This window comes from Carcharhinus amblyrhynchos, chromosome 18, assembly GCF_965287045.1.
Source record: "Carcharhinus amblyrhynchos chromosome 18, sCarAmb.v2.hapA, whole genome shotgun sequence".
Taxonomy (NCBI): Eukaryota; Metazoa; Chordata; class Chondrichthyes; order Carcharhiniformes; family Carcharhinidae; genus Carcharhinus; species Carcharhinus amblyrhynchos.
Genome location: NC_137341.1, coordinates 23,585,613 through 23,611,055, shown reverse-complemented (window position 1 = coordinate 23,611,055; position 25,443 = coordinate 23,585,613). Strand labels below are relative to the sequence as shown.

The following is a 25,443-nucleotide window of genomic DNA, read 5'->3' as shown; positions in this document are numbered from 1 at the left end:
GGGTTCTTGATAAGAGAGGGGATTAAGGGTTATGGGGAGAGGGTGGGAAAGTGGAACTGAGCCACGACAGATCAGCCATGATCTTATTGAATGGCGGGGCAGGCTCGAAGGGCTAGATGGCCTACTCCTGCTCCTATTTCTTATGTTGTTATGTTCAAGGCGCATATCACCCAAATTTGGAAATACAGTATTCCTTCATCAAAGCAGAATCAAAATCCTGGAGCATCCTATATATCAGCACTGTGGGAGAGCCTTCAGCACATGGACCACAGCAGTTCAAGGCAGCAACTCACCACCAACCTTTTGAAGGCAGTGAGAGATAGATAATCGATGCTGCCCTTCTAACAATGTCCACATCGAATGAGTGCATAAGACAAATATTTGACTCCCCAACTGAGTCCCATTTCCAATAAAGTCCATGGTCATAGATTCAAATCTCATTTGGGTGCATCAATTACATTCTACAAAACTGAACAAGTGCTATCTTTCATAGATGTTAAATCTAGGCCTCACCTGCTACTTTAAGAGAAATTTCACAATTCATTATCAACTTTCACCTCTCAAATTACTCAGTTGTCAACCTTTGGAATTTTCAACATTAGAAATCTGTTAATGCTCAGCTCTTAAGTATGCTTTCTTTCTTTACTATATTCATTACCACGTCTATACCTTTTATTCCATGACATCTTTGTTATTTAATCTCTCCTGCCCACTAGCCCACCCCAGGCCTTCCCTTTTTTGTTCTTCATCTCCCTTCCCCCTTTCAACAGTATAAAATCCATCACAATACTACCTCCCTTCAGTTCTCTAAATAAAAAGTCACACTTGAGTCAAATTGTTAATTCTGGTTCTTGCTCCACAGATGCTGACAGACCTGCTGGGTATTTCCAAAATTTTCTGTTTTTAGTCCACAGTGTTTTGCTTTTATGATGTTTGTGGTACCTTGGGCATTAAATCTTACTGCATTTCACTATATAACAATGACTACACTTCGAATATAGCTGTTTGGTTGCAAAGGGCTGTACGGCATGAGGGGAATTATATAAATAAATTTTTTTTCCTACAATATGGATGGAATACGATTGAAGAAATGTGTTGCACACATTAAACAACCCAAACCGTTTTACACCCACAAATTCCGGCAATATTGTTCAATTGTTAACTATCCTGAGAAGCAATGCATTTGGGAGCCTGCAGGTACTTTACACAAAACAGTGAACTAATAATTTTGATATTAACAGCGTAACGTTTTTCTTGGTTTCTTCCTTACACCAACAGGATCTCAGAGGTTTTCCACCAACATCCTATCTTACACAACATCCTTCTCAGTCATTCTGCCTCTCTATCTTCTATGGCTCATCTCCCCAGCACTGATTTAAAAAACCCATTTGCAAATTTCAATATGAACAATCTGTGCTTGGTTCTGTACATTTCAGCTCTGTTTTCCCCTTCTCCAAATTCCAACATCATAGAAAAACGTATGTCCAACACAGAACGAGCAGAATTTTTCTCCAGCTAAATATCAAGACTGAAGTGATTCTTTTTGGTCTCCGTCACAAAATCCATTCCATAGTCACTGACTTCATTCTTGGGCAGCATGGTGGCACAGTGGTTAGCACCAGGGACCTCGGTTCGATTCAAGCCTTGGGTCATTGTCCATGTGGGTTAGGTTGATTGGCCAAGCTAAGTTTCCCCCTAGTATCAGAGGATTAGCAAGGTAAATAAGTGGAGTTACAAGAATAGGCATTGTGGTCGGTGCAGATTCAATGGGCTGAATGGTCTCCTTCTGCAATGTAGGGATTTTAAGGATTCATACTGACACTGTCTGAGGCCAAAATAGGCTGGATCAAATATAACGAAGATGGCCATATATTCATATAATCACTAAGACCACCTATTCCACCTTCATAACACTGTTTGCCTCCATTCCTACCTCAACTCACTTGATGAAACCTCTGATCCTTCCCCTTCTAGGCCTGATTCCTGGACTTGACTATTCAAATACACCCCCAATCAGCCTCACAGATTCTCCTCTAAATTCTACTTCATCTAAAACTCTACTGTCCATATCTTAACTTGCGCACCAAGTCCTGTTCATCCATTATCCTTGTGCTCTCTTGACCTGCATGGGCTCCCAGTTAAACAACATTTTGATTTGAGAGTTTTCATCCTTGTTTTCAAATCCACCCATGGCTTTGCCACCCTGTCAACTCCACCCCCATTCTCTCTCATCTTCTCTGCTTAATAATGCTCAGATAGTCATAGAGGTGTACAGCATAGAAAAAGATCTTTCAGTCAATCACATCTTGCTGGTCAAAGATAAACCACCTAACTAGCTATTCTAACCTCATTTTCCATCAGTTGGCCCATTCCCTTGAAGGCCTTAGCATCACAAGTGCACATCTAAATACTTCTTAAATGTTACAAGGATCTCTGCTTCCACCACCTTCAAGGTGAAAAGTTTTTCCTTGCATCCTCTCCAAGCCTCCTACCTCTTATCTTAAATATATGCCCCCTCATCACGGATTCCTCCACCAAGGGGAAAAGTTTCTTGCTGTCTATTCTATTTATGGCCCTCAATTTTATACTCAATCATATCCCTTTCCTCAGTGTCCTCTGCTCCAAGGAAACAATCCCAGCCTATCCAATCTCTCTTCATAACTAAAACTCTCCAGCCCAGACAACATCCTGCTCTGCACCTTTCCTACACTCTTCTAAATCTGTTCTTTTAACATTCTGGTTTTAATTGCACCACCACTGGTGGCCGTGCCTTCAACTGCCTGGGCTCTAAGTTTTGCAGTTTCTTCCCGAAACCTCTCTGCCTCACTTTTCTCAATTCTCCTCAAAACCTAATGTTTTGACCAAATTGGTTATCTGCCCTAATATTTCCTTAGAGTTTTCTGTCATCTTATAGTATAACGCATCTATAAAGCGCCTCGGGATGCTTTATTAGGCTAAAGGTACTACATAAATATAAAATTCTTGCTGTTGAAGTAAAGATAGTTACATCAACTTATGTTTACCTGATCAATGGGGATTTTGGTTTCTTAAGATATTGCCTCCCAGAGTATTTTATTAAAGAAAAGCATCACCTTATACTCATCAAGATAAGGGATGGAAGGAATGGTGAAAATTTTGAATCATTTCACAACACCTAATGTTGTAGCAAATATTTTCTAGTCAGGTACAACCCTTCTACTTTTCAAGGTTCAAATTTGGAAGACCCACTTACTAATCCACACCCACTCCCATTTGCTACTCCAGCCATTCCAACACTTTTCAAGTGAGGTGGGCAATTTAATTGCAAAGCAAGGATTAATTTGAGCTGCAGACTCTAGCACACTGAGCATCTGGATTCAAACTATCCAAGCTCACCACACAGAACCCTTAACAGTAGATAGGACATTCAAAAACATTTTTTAAAATGTGTTTGGATAGAAGGAACTCCATATTGTTAGTGCATCCTTTAAGAGATGGTAGCTGCAGGGGTGGTACTGCCAATGTTACACACTTACCCCTTTTGTGCCCCACAGTGGAATTTAACTGCCTCCTTCCTTTGTGGAAAAATCCTTAGTTGAAGAGCTTGTCCAGAGATCTCAGGAGACAGGCATTCCCTCGGAGCAAAGTCGACACAGTTCACCGACATCACGTTCCTTGTGTTGCAAGCTCAGGCACGGCTGTGGTTGGTCTGTTTTACCATCTGACTGAGACTACGGTTCCCTTTTAAATGCGGTGCCCTTCAGTTATGCTGTGTTAATAGAAAAAGACTTCGCTGAGGACCCCCGCGGAGCAGCACTTCAACAAAGGGATTTTCCACAAAGCTAGAGAGTAGTTTAAAGATGACATGATGTGGGGCACACAAAATAATAAATACTTTGGCATTCAAAGTGGCCCTCTCCCAGGTTACTGAGCCTAAACAGTCTACTTACACTATATGGATTTATAATAGTCACAGGCTCAGATAAAATGAGCTAATCTTAGAGTGTTAAAATCAAACTTATGTTTACCTGATCAATGGGGATTTTGGTTTCTTGAGATATTGCCTCCCGGAGTTTGGCCACTGTACTTGACAGTGGAACAGCTACCCCAATACGCATGCAATGCGAACATTTTCCTTCATAAACCACAGTGATATTCAATGGCCTGCAAAAGAAAAGGGAGTATGAGATTACCAATCAGCAATAAGTAAACTCGCACAGATTTATCTCACCCTCTCCATGCAATCTATTCCCATCTCTCCACTGCCCCTGCAATATTCCTGGTGATGATATTTCCTTATTTGATCATTTATCCTCCTAATGTTGCTGGCCTGGGGTTGGAAATAGTTGGTGGCAGAGGCTGCCACTTGAATCAGTAGACTTCGGAATTTTAGCACTTGATGGTGTGAAGTGACTACATTGGCAACAAGTTACGGAAAACAAGCCTAAAACTATTCTCGGCAAGACTCAAAATGGCTGGCCATCGATCCTGCAGAGAGGCAAGATGTCCGGAACTGTTGCTCATTGCCCTTCTCAATACTGCTTTAACGTAAGCTGTAAAGACAAAACAGCTCATGACACCTAGACGCACTCTTAGAAAAGAGCCATTAAAAAACAAGCACGTGTGAATGAGAACTATAAATACACTTACTTTACAGAGAATAAATAAAACCAAATTATGTTGTAGCTATTCCATTAATACAAAGAATAAAATCTACTTTTTGAAAGAGAGCTCTAATACAGTGCTCAATATTTTGTAGTACATTAAAAGGAATAGCCTTGAAATTACAATTTGTGCCATTCTGGCATAGAAGAACTTAACCTATTCACACTCCCTTATTATAGGAGATATTAACACACTTCTCGTTAATGGTTGTTAAAATAGCACTGAAGGAATTTCACAAACACATTAAGCCATCTGACATTTGAGAGATGCACTGCCAATTCTATACCATTTTTCTTGTGCAGGTTTTTTTCCTGCCTGTTTACACGAATGATTCCAAAATAATGCTGACACAATTTTCTGACACATCTCAAGCGACTGAAGGCTGTGAAATTAGCTCAACAATGTGTTCCATACATAATTGAAAACAGTCCCACTTTCATTTATGATTAGACAGTGACATAACCACATTGCAGGGCACGTTTTAGCATGCATTATGTTCTCCTAAGTATTGGGCTTATGTTGCTACCATGTAGTTTAACAAAAAACTATAGAGTGTTTTACAGCCCACTATGAGCCAGCACGATGAATATCAGCATTCAAGGCGACATTTCCCCTCATCACTGCTGCCCACAAAATACCAGTCTTCTAAATACCAACATTCACTGATAGCTGCTAGGGAGGTCCTGCTATCCAATTTACACTATAGCTTCATCTCTGGATTCAACGCAAATCCCATAAATTACAAAAGCACAACAACAGGGAATGAGGAGTTTTGAGCCTGGGATTCTTTTGGAGCTTTGAAGCCAAAGAGCATACAGAGCAGAGGTCAGGCCACAATGTTACTCATCCCAACAATGCAGCAATAGTCATGCTGATACTTATTGCAACTGGATTTTTAGGGGTGGAAATGGAAACGTCACTTTCAACTTCCACTATACAGCAACATTCATTTTTAAAAGAGTGCAGTTACAATAAACAACTAAAACATTAGTCTTTCTCCAAGATTCTGAAGGACCTTCAGAACATTTCTAGCACTTGTCTGTGCTAGAAGTTTCAAGCACTGAGCTTTAAAAATAGTTGCTCTTTGATTCCAGAACTTCTTTCAAAAACCAAACAAGCATTATCCCCACCCACAACTGAGTTATGGTTACTTATTTCACAAAGTCAATACCTGTTCAATAAAGATTTATTTCCCGTCTTTTACAGGTCTGTTTTTTAAAAACTTGCTTTTATGCAGTGCTTCTAATTCAGCAAAACATCCAAAAGCATTTCATCGTTATACTATTGGACACAAATTGACATCTAACAAAGCAAATGTCTGTGCAGGGGACCAGAATTCAATCAATGAGGTAGTTTAATTAAAGACTTCAAAGAGAGAAATGGGCGGAGGCTTTTGGATAGAGAATTCCAGAGTTTAGGGCCTAGCTAAGTGAAGGCGGGGCAGCAATGGTGGAAAAGGAAGTGGGAGGCAGAATAATTTTTAGACAACTAGTTACCATATAGTTCATGCCTCCAAATTGCTTCCATATCCAACATCAGCTCTGCTCAAAACTTTTATAAATGCATCATTAGATATGCTTGGACACAATTTTAAACTCAAAAAGAAACATCAAGTCCTTTCTAACAACCAAGAAGCATCTGAGCGTAGATAAGATTAATTTTATGGTGTTGGTCCTTGAATTTAATCATAAAATAATTAGTCACGAATTGTTGAGCTGACTCCATCCAGAATTTAGTGAGGCTCTCATTGTAACCAAAACGTTCTCAACATCATTCGTATTACATTTAAAATTCAAATGTACTGAATGCAGCCTTAAAACTCACTGCCGACCTGGTCATAGAAAACCACAAGATTCACTGGTACTACCAAGTTAACACCAACATATCTCCTTTCCACCAGAGGCCCAAACATCCTAGTCCACTGCTACATAAATATTAAACATGCCTACCGCTCTATCACCTGTCCACATTTTGGCAAATCAGACCAGAAGGCTGTGCTCCTGCTCCCCGCTTACAAGCAAAAATTCAAGTGGGAGAATCCATTAAAGAAAGTCGTGCAATGTTGTTCTGAGGGATTATATGATCTCCTACAGGACTGCTTTGAGTCAGTGGACTGGCCAGTATTTAAAAACTCTGCAACCAGCCTAAACAAGTATGCCACTACAGTAACTGACTTCATCAGTAAGTGTGTAGAAGACTGGCAAATCCACGTGCTTCTCAACTGAAAACCATGGATGAACAGGGATGTCCACTGCTTGCTGAAGTCTAGGTCTGAGGTGTTCAAGTCAGACGACCCTGATCTATACAAGAAAGCCAGATACGATTCAAGGAGATCCGTTAAAGACAGCACCCGACCAAACTAGAGTCCCAAGCTAGCCACGCTGACCTCCGCCAACTATAACAGGGTCTGCAAGACACAACACGCTACAAGATGAAGGCATGTAAAATCGCTGGCTCCAACACATCCCTCCCTGGTGAGCTCAATGCATTCTACGTCCATTTTGAACAAGAAGTCAGCGAGACCACGCCCTCCACTCCGGAAGCCCCAGATGAACCTGTATCTTAGGTCACCATTGCAGATGTCAGAGCAACTTTCTCAAAGACCAACCCACGGAAAGTGACTGGCCGGGATGGGGTATCCAGACGGGATATCAAATCCTGCATGATCAGCTGGCAATGGTATTCGCAGACATCTTCAATCTCTCTTTACAACAATTTGTGATCCCTATCTGCTTCAAGAAGATAACCATTGTCCCAGTACCAAAGAAAAGCCAAGCAGCGTGCCTTAATGACTATTGTCCGGTGGTTCTGACATCCATCATTATGAAGTGCTTTGAAAGGTTAGTCATGGCAAGAATCAGTTTCAGCCTCCCGAACTGCCTGGATCCACTACAATTTGCCTACCACCACAAAAGGTCCACAGCAGACACCATCTCCCTGGCCCTACACTCAACCGTAGAACACCCAGATAACAAAGACACCTATGTCAGACTCCTATTTATTGACTACAGCTCAGCCATCAACACCATTATTCCTATGAATCTCACCTCCAAACTCTGTGGCCTGGACCTCAGCTCCTCTCTTTGTAACCGGATCCTGAATTTCCTAACCCACAGACCACAATTAGTAAGGATAGGCAACAACACCACCTCCACGATCACCCTCAACATCGGTGCTCCCCAAGGCTGTGTTCTCAGCCCGCTACTATACTCCTTATATACCTATGACTTTGCGGCCAAATTCCCCTCCAATTTGATTTTCAAGTTTGCTGACAACACCCCCATAGTGAGTTGAATCTCAAATAATGACGAGGCAGGGTACAGGAATGAGATAGACAATAATCTCTCTCTCAATGTCAACAGAACAGAGGAGATTGTCATCAATTTCAGGAAATGTAAAGGAAAACATACCCCTGCTTACATCAACGGGGATAAAGTAGAAATGGTTGATAGCTTCAAGTTTTTAGATGTTCAGATCACCAACAACCTGTCCTGGTCCCCCCATGCCAACACTACAGTTAAGAAAGCCCAACGTGTCTACTTTCTCAGAAGACCAAGGAAATTTGGCATGTCAGCCACAACTCTCACCAACTTACAGATGCATCATAAACAGCATTCTTTCTGGTTGTATCACAGCTTGGCATGGCTCCTGCGTTCTCAAGACTGCAAGGAACGACTAAAGGTCATGAATGTAACCCAACCATCACCAGCCTCCCATCCATTGACTCTGTCTACACTTCCCACTGCCTTGGCAAAGCGGTCAGCATAATTTAGGACCCCACGCACACCATTCTCTCTTCCACCTTCTCCCATCGGGAAGAAGACACAAAAATTTGAGGTCATGTACCAACTGACTCAAGAATAGCTTTTCCCTGCTGCCATCAGACTTTTGAATGAACCTACCGTGCATTATGTCGATCCTTCTCTACACCCTAGCTATGACTGTAACACTACATTTTGCACTCTCTATGAATAGTATGTTTTGTCTGCATAGCACACGAGAATCAATTCTTTTCACTGCATCCCAATACATATGACAATAATAAATCAAATCAAAATCAAATATTAGAGCATGGTTGATTTGTCCCATTTCCTTCTCATTTGTGCCTGTTACCTCTAGACTTGACTATTCCAATACGCTGGTCTCCCACAATCTAACCTTTGTAAATTATCTAAAATTCTGCTGTCTGTGTATTCATTCACACCAAGTCCCATTTACCTATCACTCTTGTTCACTGATCTACACTGGTTCCTGTTCAAGCAGCACCTTGATTTTAAAGTTCTCATCTTGTTTTCATTTCCCACCAAGGTCACTCCCCTCCCCATCTCTAATCTCCTCCAGCCCTACTACTCTGAGATCATTGAGCTCACCTAACTCCGGTCTCTTGAGCATCCCCAATTTTAATCGCCTAACCACGGGTGGCTATGCCCTCAACAAGCTGGGGTCGAAGCTTTGGAATACCCTCCTTACATCCCTCTGCCTTTCTACCCTGCTTTCTTTCTTTAAGACACATCTTAAAGCTCTTCAACCAAACTTTCAGTCATCTGACTTAATATCACCTTATGCAGCTTAATGCCACATTTTGTTTTATATCGCTCACGTAACGTCCCTCGAGATGTTTTATTATGTTAAAAGTGCTATATAATTACACAAATTGCCTTTGCTTCTTATTCCTGATGCAGCTATTAATTGATCTCAATGTTGCTTCAGTTATCTTCCAGTATCCAAAAGTTTTAGGAGAGTGTTCCAGATATTCTCTATCCTTCTTCTGAAAAAGTACTTCTTGATTTCACTTCTGAGCAACCTACCTCTAATTTTGAAATTATGCCCACTCATTTTGGATTCTATTGCCAGATAAGATCATAAGAAATGAGGAGGAGTAGCCTGGGGAAAAGGTTTCTTTGTATCTATTATATCTCTCCAAAGCAATTTATTTACAGCCAAGTATAAGTAAACAATTGAAGAACAACTTGTTTTTCATAGGCTGCAGTTTCAGAATATAAATATCTTTTAAAGTCAGAGGGCAACTGCTGGAATATTATAATTCTGACAGCTTCAGTGCTAGGAAGGCGAGAGGTGGAAATTATTCAGTTTGCAATCAAACTGGATTAAAAATACAAATCACAAAAGCACTGGCTTACCCAATAAACATTATTATTTGGGTCAGAGTCACACAGCATCTCGCTGTTCTATCTGGACCTAAGAGTGATGATTAGTAGAGCAACAGGAAACATCAAATCTGTCAATAACTCTCTAGTAAACTGTCAGACAGGTCTGTTTTCCTTATTGTAACCAGCCTGGATACCATGTCACAATACAACAGCAACAAACACTGGAGCTGGCCAGTCTTCAGACAGTAATTTCAATCATGAGCCTCTGACAGCACCATAATTTAATCAAATGTCACCAGTTTAATACAACTTTTTGATTATGATTTCACAAAATTGTGTAATTCATCACACTCTACCCTGACTTTGAAATGGTTGAAACACTCACACCAACCTCAACTGAATTTGAAACCAGGTTTTGGAAATATGTTCAAAAGGAGTTAAATACAGTCAGTGATCAATATTACGGTCAGAAAACTGGAAGGATATAAAAAGCCTTTCAATGGAAAGACAGAGAGCATGGAGTTTGAATGCTTTAGAAATTAATGCTACCTTTTCCCCTCATTCCAGACTTAAAATGCAACCAAGCAAATGCTGCTCATTTCAGTGAATGCACATAACCAATCCCAAAATACAAGCATGGTGCAAGGCAAGCTCTTTCAACACAGCAACTTATACAGTCTTTTATCATATAAAATGCCCCAAGATGCTTCACGGTGTAAACCAAAAACTGTCAGGGGCACATCAGGAGATATTAGGATTGATGATAGAAAGTTAGCATAATCTTAAAAGGATAGAGACAGAGAGATTTAGGGAGGAAATTCCAGTAGTGAGGGCCTCAGCATTTATGACAGTCTCCAATGGCAAAGCAAAGGGAGTGAGAAATGTAAGCCAGAAATTGAATACTGCAAAAATCTCAGAATGTTATAGGACTCGAGAAGTTAGAGAGATGCTGAGGGTGAAGCCTGTACACCAAAGTCTAAGTCATTAATATACATCAGGAACAGCAAATGTCTCAAAACTGACCCCTGAGGGATTCCACTATAAATCTTCCTCCAGTCCAAAAACTATCCATTATCTGTTTCCTGTCACTTAGCCAATTTTGTATCCATATGGCTACTGATCCTTTTATTCTTTAACAAATTTGCCCGTAAGTCCATTTTGCAGCACTTTATCAAATGTCTTTTGGAAGCCCACATCAAAAAACCCAGTAAATTAAGCAAACACAATTTGCCCTTAACAAATACATGCTAGCTTTCCTTGACTAACTTACATTTTTTCAAATTGGACTATTAATTTTGTCCCAAATTATAGTTTCTAGAATTTTCCCCACCACTGAGGTTAAATTGACTAGCCTCTAATGTAAGAGCAGGAGTAGGCTAATTGATCCATCAAACCTTCTGTCATTCAGTTTGATCATGGCTGATCATCTACCTCAATACCACTTTCCTGCACTTATCGCCATCTCTCGATGTCATTGGTCTCCAGAAATCTATTGATGTCTGTCTTGAACATGCTCAATGATTGAGCTACAGCCCTTTGGGGTACAGAATTCCAAAGATTCACCACCTCCTGAATGAAGAAATTCCTCTTCATCATGCCACCATTGGGGCAGCACGGTGGCACAGTGGTTAGCACTGTTGCCTCACAGCACCAGGGACATAGGTTCAATTCCAATCTCAGAGGACTGTGTGGACTCTGCACTTTTACCCTGCATCTGCGAGGGTTTCCTCTGGGTACTCGGGTTTCCTCCCACACTCCAAAGACATGCGGGTTAGGTGGATTGGCTATATTAAAATTGCCCCTTAGTGTCAGGGAAATTAACAGGGTAAATACATATGACTGCAGGAGGGATAGTTATCCATGCAGGCTCGATGGGCCAAATGGCCTCCTGTACTATAGGGATTCTACGATCTCAGTCTTAAATGGTCTATCCCTTATCCTGAGATTATGTCCCCTGGTTTTAGACTCATCAGCTAGGGGAAATATCTTACTTACACCCACCCTGTCATGTTGTGTATGAATTTTGTAAGTTTCAATGAAGTCACCTCTCATTGTTTGAACGCTAAAGAATACAAATGCAGTCTCCTTCATCTCCCTTCATAAGATAATTCCATCATCCCAGAGATCAACCTGGTGAACCTCTGTTGCATTCCCAGTATTACAAGTATATCCTTCCTTCAAAAAGAGACCAAACGATGCACAGGTGAGATCTCACCAACCCTCTATATAACTGTAGCAAGATATCCCTACTCCTGTATGTAAATCACCTTGTGATTAAGGCCAACTTGTAATTTGCCTTCTTAATTAGCATCTTTATTCACTCATGAAACAAGGACACCCAGGTCTCTTTTGACACCCGCACATCCCAATCTCATCCTCTTTAAAGAAATACCCTGCCTTCTTGTATTTTTTACCAAGTGAATAACTTCACATTATATTCCATCTGCCATGTTCTAATTCATTTGTTTAACCTATCCAAGTCTTCTTGAAGCCTTGCATCCTCCACCCAGTTTGGTGTCATCAGCATATTTGTTAATAGTTTACAATTGGTCCCTACATGTAGTTGCTGGGCTTATCTTTATACCCATTTTTAAACAAGGGTGCAACATCTAAAGTTCTCCAGCCCCCTGGCACAGCCCAAATCCAAGAAAAATTGTAAAACTATAACCAGTGCCTCTGCAATCTCCACTCTCATTTCCTTCTGTATCCTTGGATGCATTCCATCCAGTCTTGACGCCTTATCGAAGTACACATATCCCATCACCACCTTATTAATTTAAAACCTTTCCAACAGTCTGATTACCTCCTCTTTCTCTATAACTTGCACAGCATCTTGTTGTCTGGTAAAGATATTTAATACCTCAGTCACGCCCCCATCTCAATGTGTAAATCCACTTTTTACTCCCTGATCAACCCAGTAGCTGGCAGTGTCAGAACAAAATAGGTAAAGCACATTTCAATTCTCTTACAAGTTGAAAGGAAGCACTATAACCCTGGTCAGTGCACAGACTGCATAGTATTCACTATTCCAAATTACTTGTATTTTCACAAAAATAAATATAAACACATCGTAAGTGATGAGTGTGAAGTACAACATGATTTCATCTAAACCAGGATTACCATGAAACAAGTACAAATACTGCTTCAGCCCTTGCAGTTTGCATAAAACCAACTTCTTCAGCACTGCTGCTCTGCTATATGAAATGGCACCACGTGTCTACAATGACCCAGTTAGTTATTCTTGGACTCTATGTTTTGATTCTTTTTGTACTTCCAAATCATTTAACCGGTTACCTCACTTCAGATAATTCAAAAGCCCGATCATTAATGAAAAATGCAACTACTATTAAAATGAATTTAGCAAAATAAATAACCAAATAATAACTAACTTAAAAAAATTAAACTAGCAACTTGAACTAAGCAATCAAATTAAGAATAAACTGCATAGAAAAAAGACACAAAAGGACAGTGCAACTGATTGAAGATTTGGTTAGCAGACTTCTTATAGTCCAAATCTTAATACAAGTTATTTGCTGATTTCTGGAACTATATCTTCAATATACAGCTGTGAGAAGCTAATCAAAAACTCTAATTATTGCAGAGGAAAAACAAGCATTCTTGTTGGAGCTTCAGTTACAATCCTGAGCTTTAAACTTTGATTTTTTAAAAATATAAACTGAATTAGCATCTTTATTCTGCACATTCAAATAACAATTTTTAATTTATAAATTTAATATTGGACCAGCTTTCATCTAAATCAAGATTACATCTGAGCAAGTGCAAATATTGCCAAAGTCTTTGCATGTCTTGCAAAATCAACTTCCTCAGCTCTGACTCAAGCATCTTTATTCTGCTATATGCAACAGCACGTAAATGCCTTGAAATTAACAAATTCAATAGAGAAAGGAGTTCAGACAATGTAAGATAAAGGATCAGACCTGGGGAATTAAACACTTTCAGGCACAATGTGTAGTGGTGCTAGGTCAGTTATAGCTTGGTTAAATCAGAGTGGAACATCCTCTACACTGCCCAATAACATGTCGCACACTCAACCTTTAAAGCCATCGCTCTATTGCACCAAATATGCCATTTCTCAAATGGGCCATGTTAGTTTTCCAAGTTGGTGCTTATTATGGACAGTAATGTGCAGTGGACACATCAAAAACTGGGTTAAGACTGTGTAACATCATCTCACAAGAACTGTACAGAAAAGACATCCCAGCAGTTGGCGAATTTGTTTCCAGGTCCCAGAAGTGAACAGCTAGTGTTTAATCCACTGCAGGATTATCAGAAAATTATTTATGGAAATTAAATGTTATTTTGGAAAAGGAATAGGCCACTCAGCCCCTCAGGTCTCAGGTTTGCTCAATCATTCTATAAGATCATGGTTGATCTGAACCTCAACTTCATTTGCTTGTATTTTCTCCATATCCCCTGATACCCTAAATGAGAACATCTATCAATCTCATTCTTCAGCATTTGAGCCAACCTCTACAAACAGTGTTTTTAGGAAAATGATTTCCACTCACCTTTGTGGGAAAAAAATTAAAATTTAAAGAAATAGCGGTATAATTTTGCACCATGATGGACCAAATGGCCTCCTTTTGCACTGTAGGGTTTCTATACAGAAGATCTATTTATGTTAGCTTGAAATAGACAAGCTGCAAAATCACTGGACATACTTTTTATTTTCTTTTCCCTCGAACCAATGCCATCACCAATCTGTTCCAGAGCAAAGCAGTTCCATCTGCAAACAACTGACGAGCTCCTGGGTTTTTTGACCCTCTTCCTAGACCAATCGTACCAATTTACGATTGCAGTCAAGGTCTGGAAGTCTGCACAGAGGTACAATCTGACTGCTCCATCAAAAAGCCAACTGGTCATTAATTGATCCAAAAATCAAGAATCCTTTTTCCTCCCGAAGATTTATTTTCCCAACAAATCAATTCTCTATTCAATGCAAAGTCAGAGTGAGATTTCAATACTACTCTGGTATTTGATGCCAACTTCACTCATATCCTTGGCCACGATACAATTAAATAGGCAATCCTCATCTCCTCCACAACCTCTCCTGCCCATTTCTCTCCACTGTTCTCACATATCCCTATCTCTTTCCATTTCTCGATACAATGGTTACTGTACCATGCTAACCTTGCTATTACATAGAAAGCTACCAATACACCACTCGATATGCAATTGTTGCAATCTGCATCCTCACTAAAAGCCTGCTTTCTCACCAAGAACATCTATGCTGTGAAAGTTTCCTCTCTTCTGCAACCCATAGGCTTTTAAATATTCTCGCAGATTGATGTCACCTTACCCAATTTCTGCTTTGTTTCATTTTTTTTCAACTTTGCCTTGCTCCATAAGCCTTGCCCCTTCATTTGAATTTTTCAATTGAAATCTGTCACAATGCAAAGGGTCAAACACAATTATGATGAATGGCCCTATAGCAGGAACCAAATCTTTTTCATTTACTACTCAGTGCTCTCTCCATTCAAAGAGACACACCATTAGTGGAGCCATGTCTTTATCTATTCCTCCTTCAATAAATCAGCTATCTCGCATTCTGTCCCCGTCAGAGTACATGGGTACTTGGTTTGATTTGATTCTGTGAAACACAAGTATATCGAGCAGCAGGACGCAGATTCTCAATTGGTCCCTGTCTCTGCATTCAGCTGACAACTAAAAAAATAAATCAGGTAAACACCATGATCAAGATGATTATGTGACTACCAGCAATAGGTTACTGTAACATTGGTACGAGTAAAGGATCAGCCTCTCTGTCAGTAGCGATGTCAATTTGAGAGAAGAAACAGAAAAGGCTCATCAATAGCTCAAAGCGAGTAAATTCTGCTCCTCCTAAAGAAAACTATGTTTATCTATTAGTATCACAAGTAGGCTTATATTAACACTGCAATGAAGTTACTGTGAAAATCCCCTAGTCACCACACTTCGGCACTTGTTCAGGTACACTGAGCAAGAAGTTAGCATGGCCAATGCACTTAAGTAGTGCGGAAGGAAACCGAAACACCTGGAGGAAACCTACGCAGTCACCTAAAGAATCGAACCCGGATCCCTGATGTTACGAGGCAGCAGTGCTAACCACTGTGCCACCATGCTGCCCTGGGTATATCCAGATGTGCATAGCAATTTTGAAGCTTGCAAACCAAAAATGCACTGTAATAAATTTAGTAAGCAAACTTCCCCTTGGGCTCTGTACAGTTCTAACACTAAGTGACAAATCACTGGCCCAAAAACGCAAAGATTCCAAAACGTCTTTCCTAATTCCACTTTCTGTTTTGTATACAGTACTGTCAACCCCCCCAATATTGATACATGTTAAGCTTCTCTTCACAAAATTTATATTTTAAGGGGTGATGGAAAATATAAAAACAGCCTTTGCACTTCTACTAATTTTCTTAAAGCACATGATAAATACAACAAGTGGTTCTACATCAAATTGATCCACTTAATCAACTAGGATTAAAATATTAGCAGGAACTGCAAGCATCAGAACAAAAGTCCCACATCTGACAAAATCTTTTACTAGATTTGCTCACTCTTCCAATTGCAGACACCAAGTACAAGTTTAGTAAACCAGTCTGTTGGCAGTTTCTAAATACTCTTAAGCACTCATTTACAAATACTATCAGGATATTACTGGCTGAGAACATTCCTCTGAAAATGATACATCCATTAGACTTTTTTAAGTGCCTCCAGCAGGTGGTGTTTATCCCAGAGGGTCATACTGTCCAAGTCAGTTGAAGCATGATACTCCGATATGACATCTGGCTGCCTGAGGCTACCAGCATTCTATTTCATCTCTCTCCTCCTTCCCACAGAGGATTTTTCTATGGGTGAAGGAAACAAAGCTGGTTCATGTTCTTCCAGCCTGAAACACTATCTGTGCATTTATGCCACTGGACGACTCTTAAGAAGTCTACTACTTGAAGAGGAAGGCAGCCACTCTGAAAAAGAGATGGATTTTTAATCCTCTCAATCTCTTTGCTCTCCTTAGAGCAAAAATGAGAGAGGGAAGTTTAATGGAGGTGAAATCATGAAGAGTTTGGATAGAAGTAAATAGGAAGAAATAGTTTCTAATGATAGAAGGGTCAATAAGCAAGGGTAAACAAATTTATGCTAAATGGCAGAAGAACTAGAAGTGAGGTGAGAAAAAATATCAGCCATGGCACAGTTGGTAGCAATCTCATCTGAGACAAAGTTGTGAGTTCAAGTTCCACTCAAAGATTTGGGCACAAAAATCAACGTTAATACCCCAGTTCATGCTGAGAGGGGACTGCACTGTTGGTGGCATCATATTTCAGGTGAGATGTTGAACCAATATCCCATCTGCCTACCAACATGGGCATGGAAGATCCAATGGCACCATTTCAAAGGGCAGCAAGATTTATCTCCAGTGTCCTAGTCAATATTTACATTCTCAATCAATTATCTGGTCACTATCACATCACCATTTGTGGGAACTTGCTGAACACTAAATTGGCTACCACGAAACAGTGATGATACAGCAAAAGTATTTCACTGGTTGCAAAGTGCTTTGGAATGCCCTACAGTGGTGAAAGGCACTATGTAAATACAAGTCTTTCTTTACACAAGTATGATGATCTGGAATACATTGCCTGACAGATTGGCGGAAGGAGACTCAAAAGTGGCTTTCAAAGGGGAACAAGATAAAAACAGAAAGTTGCAGGGCTTTGGAGATAGATGGAAGTGAAACATTAAATGGATTCCACCTGTGCTGCATGACCTTGATGTAGCTACTGATGATTATGCCATGCAATTAACTGTCCTCTAGATTTTCCATTTGTGTTTAGAATAATCACCTGACTCTAACAGAGCTAGGGGATTCATAAAGGCCAAGAATTCTGACATTTGTTGCTAATTTAACTCTTACCGGGTTTGAAGCGGAGGGATGGGTAAGGAGATGCAGAGGAATGGGTCAAATGTATTGCTCTGCTTTTGACAATGAGGACACGTCAATGAAGACCTAAAAGGAAAGAGAAACAAAATTTAACAGCCAACCTACCAATGACAGAATGACCAGACATAAACTTGAGAATTCTTTCCAAATAACTTCAAGATACAATGCTAAATGCAGAGTATCATTTTGCAGCTATACTGGGAGACATGAGGGTATAGTAAATTAGTGGTCATAATGCTAAGCTAGTCACCTAGAAGCCTGGATTAATGATTTGGTGAGAAACGGCGCAATCTTACCAGCCGCTTATGCTACGCTCCCCTGCTGCAGTGAGATTGGAGAATTTGGCACCCAGCCGAATCTCCATTCACTGTAGCAGGATGGGAAAATCCTGCCGGCGTGAACGGCTGTAAAATTCCAGCCATACCTTCAAATCTCACCACAATAGCTGGATAACTTAAATTCAAAAATTAAATTACATCTGAAACAAAAAAATTAATATCACCGATAGTGACCATGAAAATTGCCAGATTGTCATAAAAACTGGTTCACTGATATCCTTTGGGGGAAGTAATTCTGCCATCCTTGTTGCATCTGAACTACGGGATTCAATAATCACAACAGTTTGGATTCATTACTAACTTCCTTCTGAAATGACTTCATAAGTCACTCACCCAAGGGCAATTAGGAATGTGAACTAATGAAAAATGCCCCATTAAAAGCCAGGGGCTTTATCAGTGATTAAATAAGTGATCAGATTGAGGTGGTTGTTGATTGAAGCAGAAGCATGGGCCAGCACATTGAGAGCGCTCCTTGTTCTTCAAATGTTCCATCTCAGTAGATATTTTGAAAGCCTCATTTTGAAGTTTCCGTTAAAAGATGGCATCTTGAAACAGTACAGGATTCCCTCAGTACTGCACTGAAATATCAGCCTAGATTATATGCTCAAGTCACTAGAGGGGAGACAAAGAACAAAAGGAAGGAAAGAAAGAACAAAAGGAAGGAAAGAAAGAACAAAAGGAAGGAAAGAAAGAACAAAAGGAAGGAAAGAAAGAACAAAAGGAAGGAAAGAAAGAACAAAAGGAAGGAAAGAAAGAACAAAAGGAAGGAAAGAAAGAACAAAAGGAAGGAAAGAAAGAACAAAAGGAAGGAAAGAAAGAACAAAAGGAAGGAAAGAAAGAACAAAAGGAAGGAAAGAAAGAACAAAAGGAAGGAAAGAAAGAACAAAAGGAAGGAAAGAAAGAACAAAAGGAAGGAAAGAAAGAACAAAAGGAAGGAAAGAAAGAACAAAAGGAAGGAAAGAAAGAACAAAAGGAAGGAAAGAAAGAACAAAAGGAAGGAAAGAAAGAACAAAAGGAAGGAAAGAAAGAACAAAAGGAAGGAAAGAAAGAACAAAAGGAAATTACAGCGCAGGAATAGGCCCTCCAAGTCTGCACCAACCATGCTACCTTGAACCCACTAAGCTACAGTGAACACCCTGAATAAAGTATATGGGGCAGTATTAAAACAAAGCTTGACATCAATTGCTAGAGAGCTGGCCCAGGATTTTTCAGGATTACTGAATCGCTACAGTACAGAAGGAGACCATTCGACCCATCAAGCCTGTACCAACCACAATTCCACCTAGGCTCTACTCCCATAACCCGGCATTTACCCTGCTAATCCCCCTGACACTAGGGACAATTTAGCATGACCAATCAACCTAATCTGTGCATCTTTGGACTGTGGGAGGAAACCGGAGCACCCAGAGGAAATCCACTCAGTCATGGAGAGAACGTGCAAACTCCACACAGTCACCCAAGGCTGGAATTGAAGCCGGGTCCCTGGCGCTGTGAGGCAGCAGTGCTAACCACTATACCACCGTGTCAGATCGTTTCACCTACCAAGAAAATACACTGCAAAGCCTCTAACCCAATTAAGGAGTACGACTGTGTGTGCCAGAGAACATCCAATAGCACGAGAGAAGATACCAAACAGTCCATTACCTCCACTAAAAGTGTAACTTTTTAAAAAATGAACTTCTTCACCATTGTCACTTGCTTATTTCATACTCGAAACTCTCACCTGTACTGTGCTTGAAAGAGCTCTTGCACAAAGCTGCTCCTCACTGGAAGTGAAGGCCCTTCACACAGCCCATCTTCATCCTTTGGAGGCTAAATAAAAGAAACATAAATGATCAAACCAGTTGCCTCATATTGCATATATAATCAATGTGTCCACAACAATAGTGATGTGGGTTAAAATGTATTTTACTGCAGATTTTTTAGGAAATCTACATTTATTATTCGCAGCTAGAAATTGTTTAATTTGTAGTGGTGGGGAGGTGTAATGCTTTCATAACTTGACATTATTAAAAAGGGGGCAAGAAAAGCACAGAGTAAAAACACTCAAGTTTAGTTGTAGTAGATGGGAAAATAACACAGGTAATGAATACGTGCTTTACAAACAATAGTGGAAATTAGAACATAGGCATACTAGAGACAAGCTTGGACCAATTTTGAGCAAACTCTAGAAAAATAACTGATTCTGAAAATATACAGTAGTTTGCAGACCATTAGTCAGCAGTCTTTGATGGGAAACATTCAACGCTGCTGAAGATTTGTTGGTAGTGCACATCATGCAGTCTGGTCAATGTAGCTACTGACTGCAAGCATTAATAATAGGAAGGGGAGCCAGCGTGGCAATTCAGTGAGTTTAAAGACAACTGTTTATACCCTAGGCTTTGGGAAGGAAATTTGCCAGATTACTAGGCATTGTGCAGTGAACCCCAAGGAGCAACTTACTGTATTGGTTCAGAACATGAAGAATACCTTATCATTCAAGCTCCCTTCAAACTTTCTGCCTCTCAAGTCTGATCTAAGAGCTGATGCTGTTAACAGCACAGCATTGTATAACCTTATATTGAGCTTTCCCTGCATAGAGCAAAAGTTGTGGCTGTGAGCAAAGGCAGTTGCAACTAGGAGTTCTTGTTATTAACTGTGCTGCCAGAGAAAGACAAAGGAGACACTAATGTCAGATAAAATGGCAGAAGAGGTGGAAAGGAAGTAAATAACACATTACACTGAACATTTCAGTTTCCTGTTGCAAGATTGGAATTCTGGACTCAAGACAGACTCGGAAAAACTAGGCAAGAAATGCTGAGGGCTTTGAAGGGACTGTGCATAAAAATTAGGCCCACTCATTTCTTACATACATGTGATAGACATTATCTGGACAAAATATTTGATTAAAATCTTTTAAGGACTTGTGTAGCTCTGAATCCTGCAATCCTGTGTTGTCACTAGAAATTTTAAGTAAATTGTGCAGGTCAAATAACTCAAACTTCATAGCAGCTGAAGACACAGGATCAACCCACCTGTGATCTCTGGCACCGATTCCAAAACATTCAGAGTAATGGAGAGATCAGATTCAAATACCACAGAAAGGTACCCATGTCACTGGGGCATATTTCTTTTCAGGGGAGATATTGCAGAGAACAAGAAAGTTCCCAAGCCGAGAGTTCCCCTCCTGGCCATGTGCCCTAACGCTCAATCCCAAACATAAGCTGCCAAGAGCCAACAGCAAGTCATGTAAAGAGTAATGTGTGCTTTCAGCCTCAAATCTGGTGGAATTTAAGTATACTACATGCCGACAAAGACTTGTAGATGGATTTTTTAAAAATATATAAAGTCCAAATGCAGAGATCCTTAATCTGCAGATCCTCCCCCCAACCAATTTAAAAAAGGAATTAAAAATACTTTCTTTAAAAAGTAAAATTGTCCCTTGCAATACAATAGTTGGTAACCAGATAACATAAATTTACAGTGAGTGGGAAAAGAACCTGATGTGCTCTGAGGAACCTTTTATATAATTGAAACAGCAAGGTGTTCTGATCTGGAATACATTGTTTAAGAGGCTGGTAGAAGCAGATTTAAACACAATTTCCAAAGGGAATTGGATAAATACCTGAAAGGAAAAAACTACAGTGTCATGAGGAAGGATCTGGGGAGCAGTTAGAGAATTGGCACAGGCACAAAAGGATCGAACAGCCTTCTAGGGTTGTACGATTCTCTGAACAACACTCAACATGAATGGCCTAAATATCAAATTTGTCTGATTTTCTCTATCCCTTTTTCCTATTAAATATAAGCAATCAAACCTTGACTGCAGGCCTTCCATTTATATGAACAATATTGTTCAGGTCCTCGTGGACCCTATCAAGAAGCCATAGTAGAAACTCCTGAGCATCGTGCTGTGAGGTGCCACGATATTGGAAAGCATTCTTGGACACAACATTCTGAAAGAAAATAAAAAGATATGTTTACTTGCCAGAATCTGATCTAAAGAAAAAAATTTGCATTTACAATCACACGTTTTGTGTTCTGCAGTCATCCCAAGCACTTCGTGGCTGATTACTTAATCCTGAAGCATGGTCCACAGGCAACATACATGCAGCAAAGCCCCATAAAACACAACAAATGAAGCATCTGTTTTGTTGAGGAAAGAGTTGAACACTGACCAGGCAGGTACACAAACTCCCTGCTCTTCAAACAAATGCTACAAGTTGTTTGAATCTAAGTGAACATGTTTAAAGACGTACATAAGTGGACAAGTCGCCAGGACCGGATGGAATGCATCCGAGGGTTCTGAAAGAAATGGCGGAGGTGATAGTGGATGCCTTGGTGGTTATTTTCCAGCCGTCGCTGGATTCCGGGGAAGTGCCGGAAGATTGGAAAACGGCTAATGTTACGCCGTTGTTTAAGAAGGGTGCCAGGCAAAAGGCGGGGAATTATAGGCCGGTTAGTTTAACGTCTGTGGTAGGTAAAATGTTAGAATCCGTCATTAAGGAGGAAATTGCAAGGCATCTTGAAGGGAATTGCTTGATAGGGCAGACGCAACACGGTTTCATTAAAGGGAAGTCATGTCTGACAAATTTACTGGAGTTCTATGAGGATGTGTCTAGGGCAGTGGATAGAGGAGAGCCGGTGGATGTGGTCTTTCTGGATTTTCAGAAGGCGTTTGATAAGGTACCTCACAAGAGGTTATTGCAGAAGGTCAGGGGACATGGAGTTGGGGGTAGGGTGTTAGCGTGGATAGAGGATTGGTTGTCAAATAGGAGGCAGAGAGTGGGGGTCAATGGGTGCTATTCGGATTGGCGGTTGGTGACTAGTGGGGTGCCCCAGGGGTCGGTGCTGGGGCCTCAGCTATTTACCATTTATATAGATGATCTGGAGGAGGGAACCGAGTGTAGGGTGTCGAAATTTGCTGATGACACCAAGATTGGGGGAAAGGCAAATTGTGCGGAGGGTGTGGAGAGTCTGCAGAAGGATCTAGATAGGCTGGGCGAATGGGCCAGGAAATGGCAAATGGAATTTAATGTTGGCAAGTGCGAGGTGGTCCACTTTGGTAGGAAGAATGGTAGGAAGGACTATTACTTACGTGGCGAAAAACTGCAGCAGGCGACGGTGCAGAGGGACCTCGGGGTCCTTGTGCATGAGTCGCAAAAACCCAGCTTGCAGGTGCAGCAGGTGGTCAGGAAGGCGAATGGGATGCTGGCCTTCATAGCGAGGGGGATTGAATATAAAAGTAGGGAGGTCTTGCTGCAGCTGTATAGGGCATTGGTGAGGCCGCAGCTGGAGTACTGTGTGCAGTTTTGGGCGCCGCACCTGCGCAAGGATATTTTGGCCCTGGAGGGAGTGCAGAGGAGGTTTACTAGGCTGATACCGGAGTTGAGGGGATTGAGCTATGAGGAGAGGCTGAATAAACTAGGCTTGTACTCATTAGAGTTTAGAAGAATGAGGGGAGATCTCATTGAGACGTATAAGATAATGAATGGGATGGATAGGATAGAGGTGGAGAGACTCTTCCCGCTCAAAAAAGACAGTAGGACTAGGGGGCACAGCCTCAAGATAAAGGGGAGGCGGTTTAGAACGGAGTTGAGGAGGAACTTCTTCACTCAAAGGGTGGTGAATCTCTGGAATTCTCTGCCCATTGAAGTGGTGGAGGCTGCCTCGCTAAATATTTTTAAGAAGCGGGTTGATGGGTTCTTGATAAGAGAGGGGATTAAGGGTTATGGGGAGAGGGTGGGAAAGTGGAACTGAGCCACGACAGATCAGCCATGATCTTATTGAATGGCGGGGCAGGCTCGAAGGGCTAGATGGCCTACTCCTGCTCCTATTTCTTATGTTCTTATGTTCTTATGTTCTTATAAGAACGTAGGAGCAAGCAATGAGGATCCTTGCAGAGAGTGCAAGAGGAAGAAGTTTTCAATAAATAAAGCAGCCGGGTCAATATATATATATATATATATATTGATATAGAGAAAGGTTGGAAATGTAGAGTAAGGTGGAACAGATCATATAAGAGAAAAGGTAAATTAAGTGATCATATCAAATTGAGAATGGCAGTGGGAGAGGATGAGACATAAAACTTACCTACCTGATAAAGGATGGAATACTAAATGTGGTGGCACAGCACAAAGGTTCAGGAACACACATTAACAGAGCAGGGAATGTGTTGAGTACATGAATAAACTATTTTGAATAGCAGGAAACTTCCTGCTTTCCTGTCCAACATTGCTCTTCCAAGTACAACCAGAAAAAGCTATTTATTTCATTTACGATTTGTGGGATCTTGCTGACCACCTGGCATTGAACTTTAGAACAAGAGATGGCTCATAAATGCAGCCTTTGCCAGAATCCCCCACATCCCAAGAAACATTTTTTTAAAAAATACCTCACTTGGCACATCCATCTAACCAAATTGGTCAGAATGATAATGGAGAATGTTTATTCTGTCTATGACCCAATACATTCTAAAAGCTCTGATTACCAGATAATAGTTAGCTCTGCACTTGAATTGCAAGAGACAACATTCTGGTTTCCAATGAATATGCAAAAGTAGAGAACAAAAGAAAGAAGAGCAGGAGGACTTCATGTCCGCTCCCCCCCTCCCAATTCAATAAGTAACAACTGATTGTATCTCAATTTAACTGTTCCACCCTTTCCCCATATTCCTAGATTCCCTTCACTTCCAAAAATCTATTGCTGTTTTGAATATAGTTAATGGTTGAGTAGCCACAGCTCTGTTGGATAGAGAATTCCAAAGATTCACAATCCTGAGTGAAGAAACTTCTCATTTGCATCTTAAATTTCCAACCCCTGTACCAGACATTATTTCCTCAAAGTCTAGATTCCTCAGTCAAGGAAATAACCTCTCACCATCTACTCTATCAAGCCCCCAAGGAACTTCATAGATTTCAATAATTTAAGTCTCATTCTTTGAAATTGAATATAGACCCATTTCTCCTCAACCTCTCATTGTAGATAGCATTTGCAGCACAGGAATCAATCCAGTGAGCCTTTGTTGCACTCCCTGCAAGAGAAGTATGGAAATCTTGTGACATAGCAGGTAGTGGTGCTGCCTCTGAACCAGAAGCTCCAAATTTGAGTGCCACTCCAGGACAGTCATGGAAGGCCATGGCTCAAGGCTCATAACTCATTATGACATGGCCAAACAGATTATCAACTTGTAAATCCTCTCATCACACCAAAGGCAGGTGTTAAAAGAGTGGGAAAGTTGCCTGATTAGTCAAGCTTGATGTGAAGTGGCTGCAGCTACAGCCTCTGGTGACAGATTAACAACTTGTCCCAGGAAAAACTAGCTATGGAAATTGATATAAACACATGCTTCATTTGCCTTGCTCCTAGGCACAGAAAGATGGGGAGTATATTGGGAAAGTGGCTCAATCCTGTCTACACTATTCCT

The 25,443-nt window shown here is 40.7% G+C and overlaps 1 protein-coding gene across 1 annotated transcript in view; it reads right to left on the bottom strand.

Moving 5' to 3' along the window:
* The window catches only part of usp31 (ubiquitin specific peptidase 31), a 108,163-nt gene that overhangs the window by 34,217 nt on the left and 48,503 nt on the right, over positions 1-25,443 (bottom strand). The window contains exons 2-5 of the mRNA XM_080206586.1: positions 21,836-21,973; positions 19,762-19,850; positions 17,674-17,766; positions 4,008-4,143 (exon numbers count right to left, since the gene is read on the bottom strand). Of these exons, the coding sequence (XP_080062712.1) occupies positions 4,008-4,143; positions 17,674-17,766; positions 19,762-19,850; positions 21,836-21,973 (456 nt within the window). The remainder of the gene's footprint in view (positions 1-4,007; positions 4,144-17,673; positions 17,767-19,761; positions 19,851-21,835; positions 21,974-25,443) is intronic.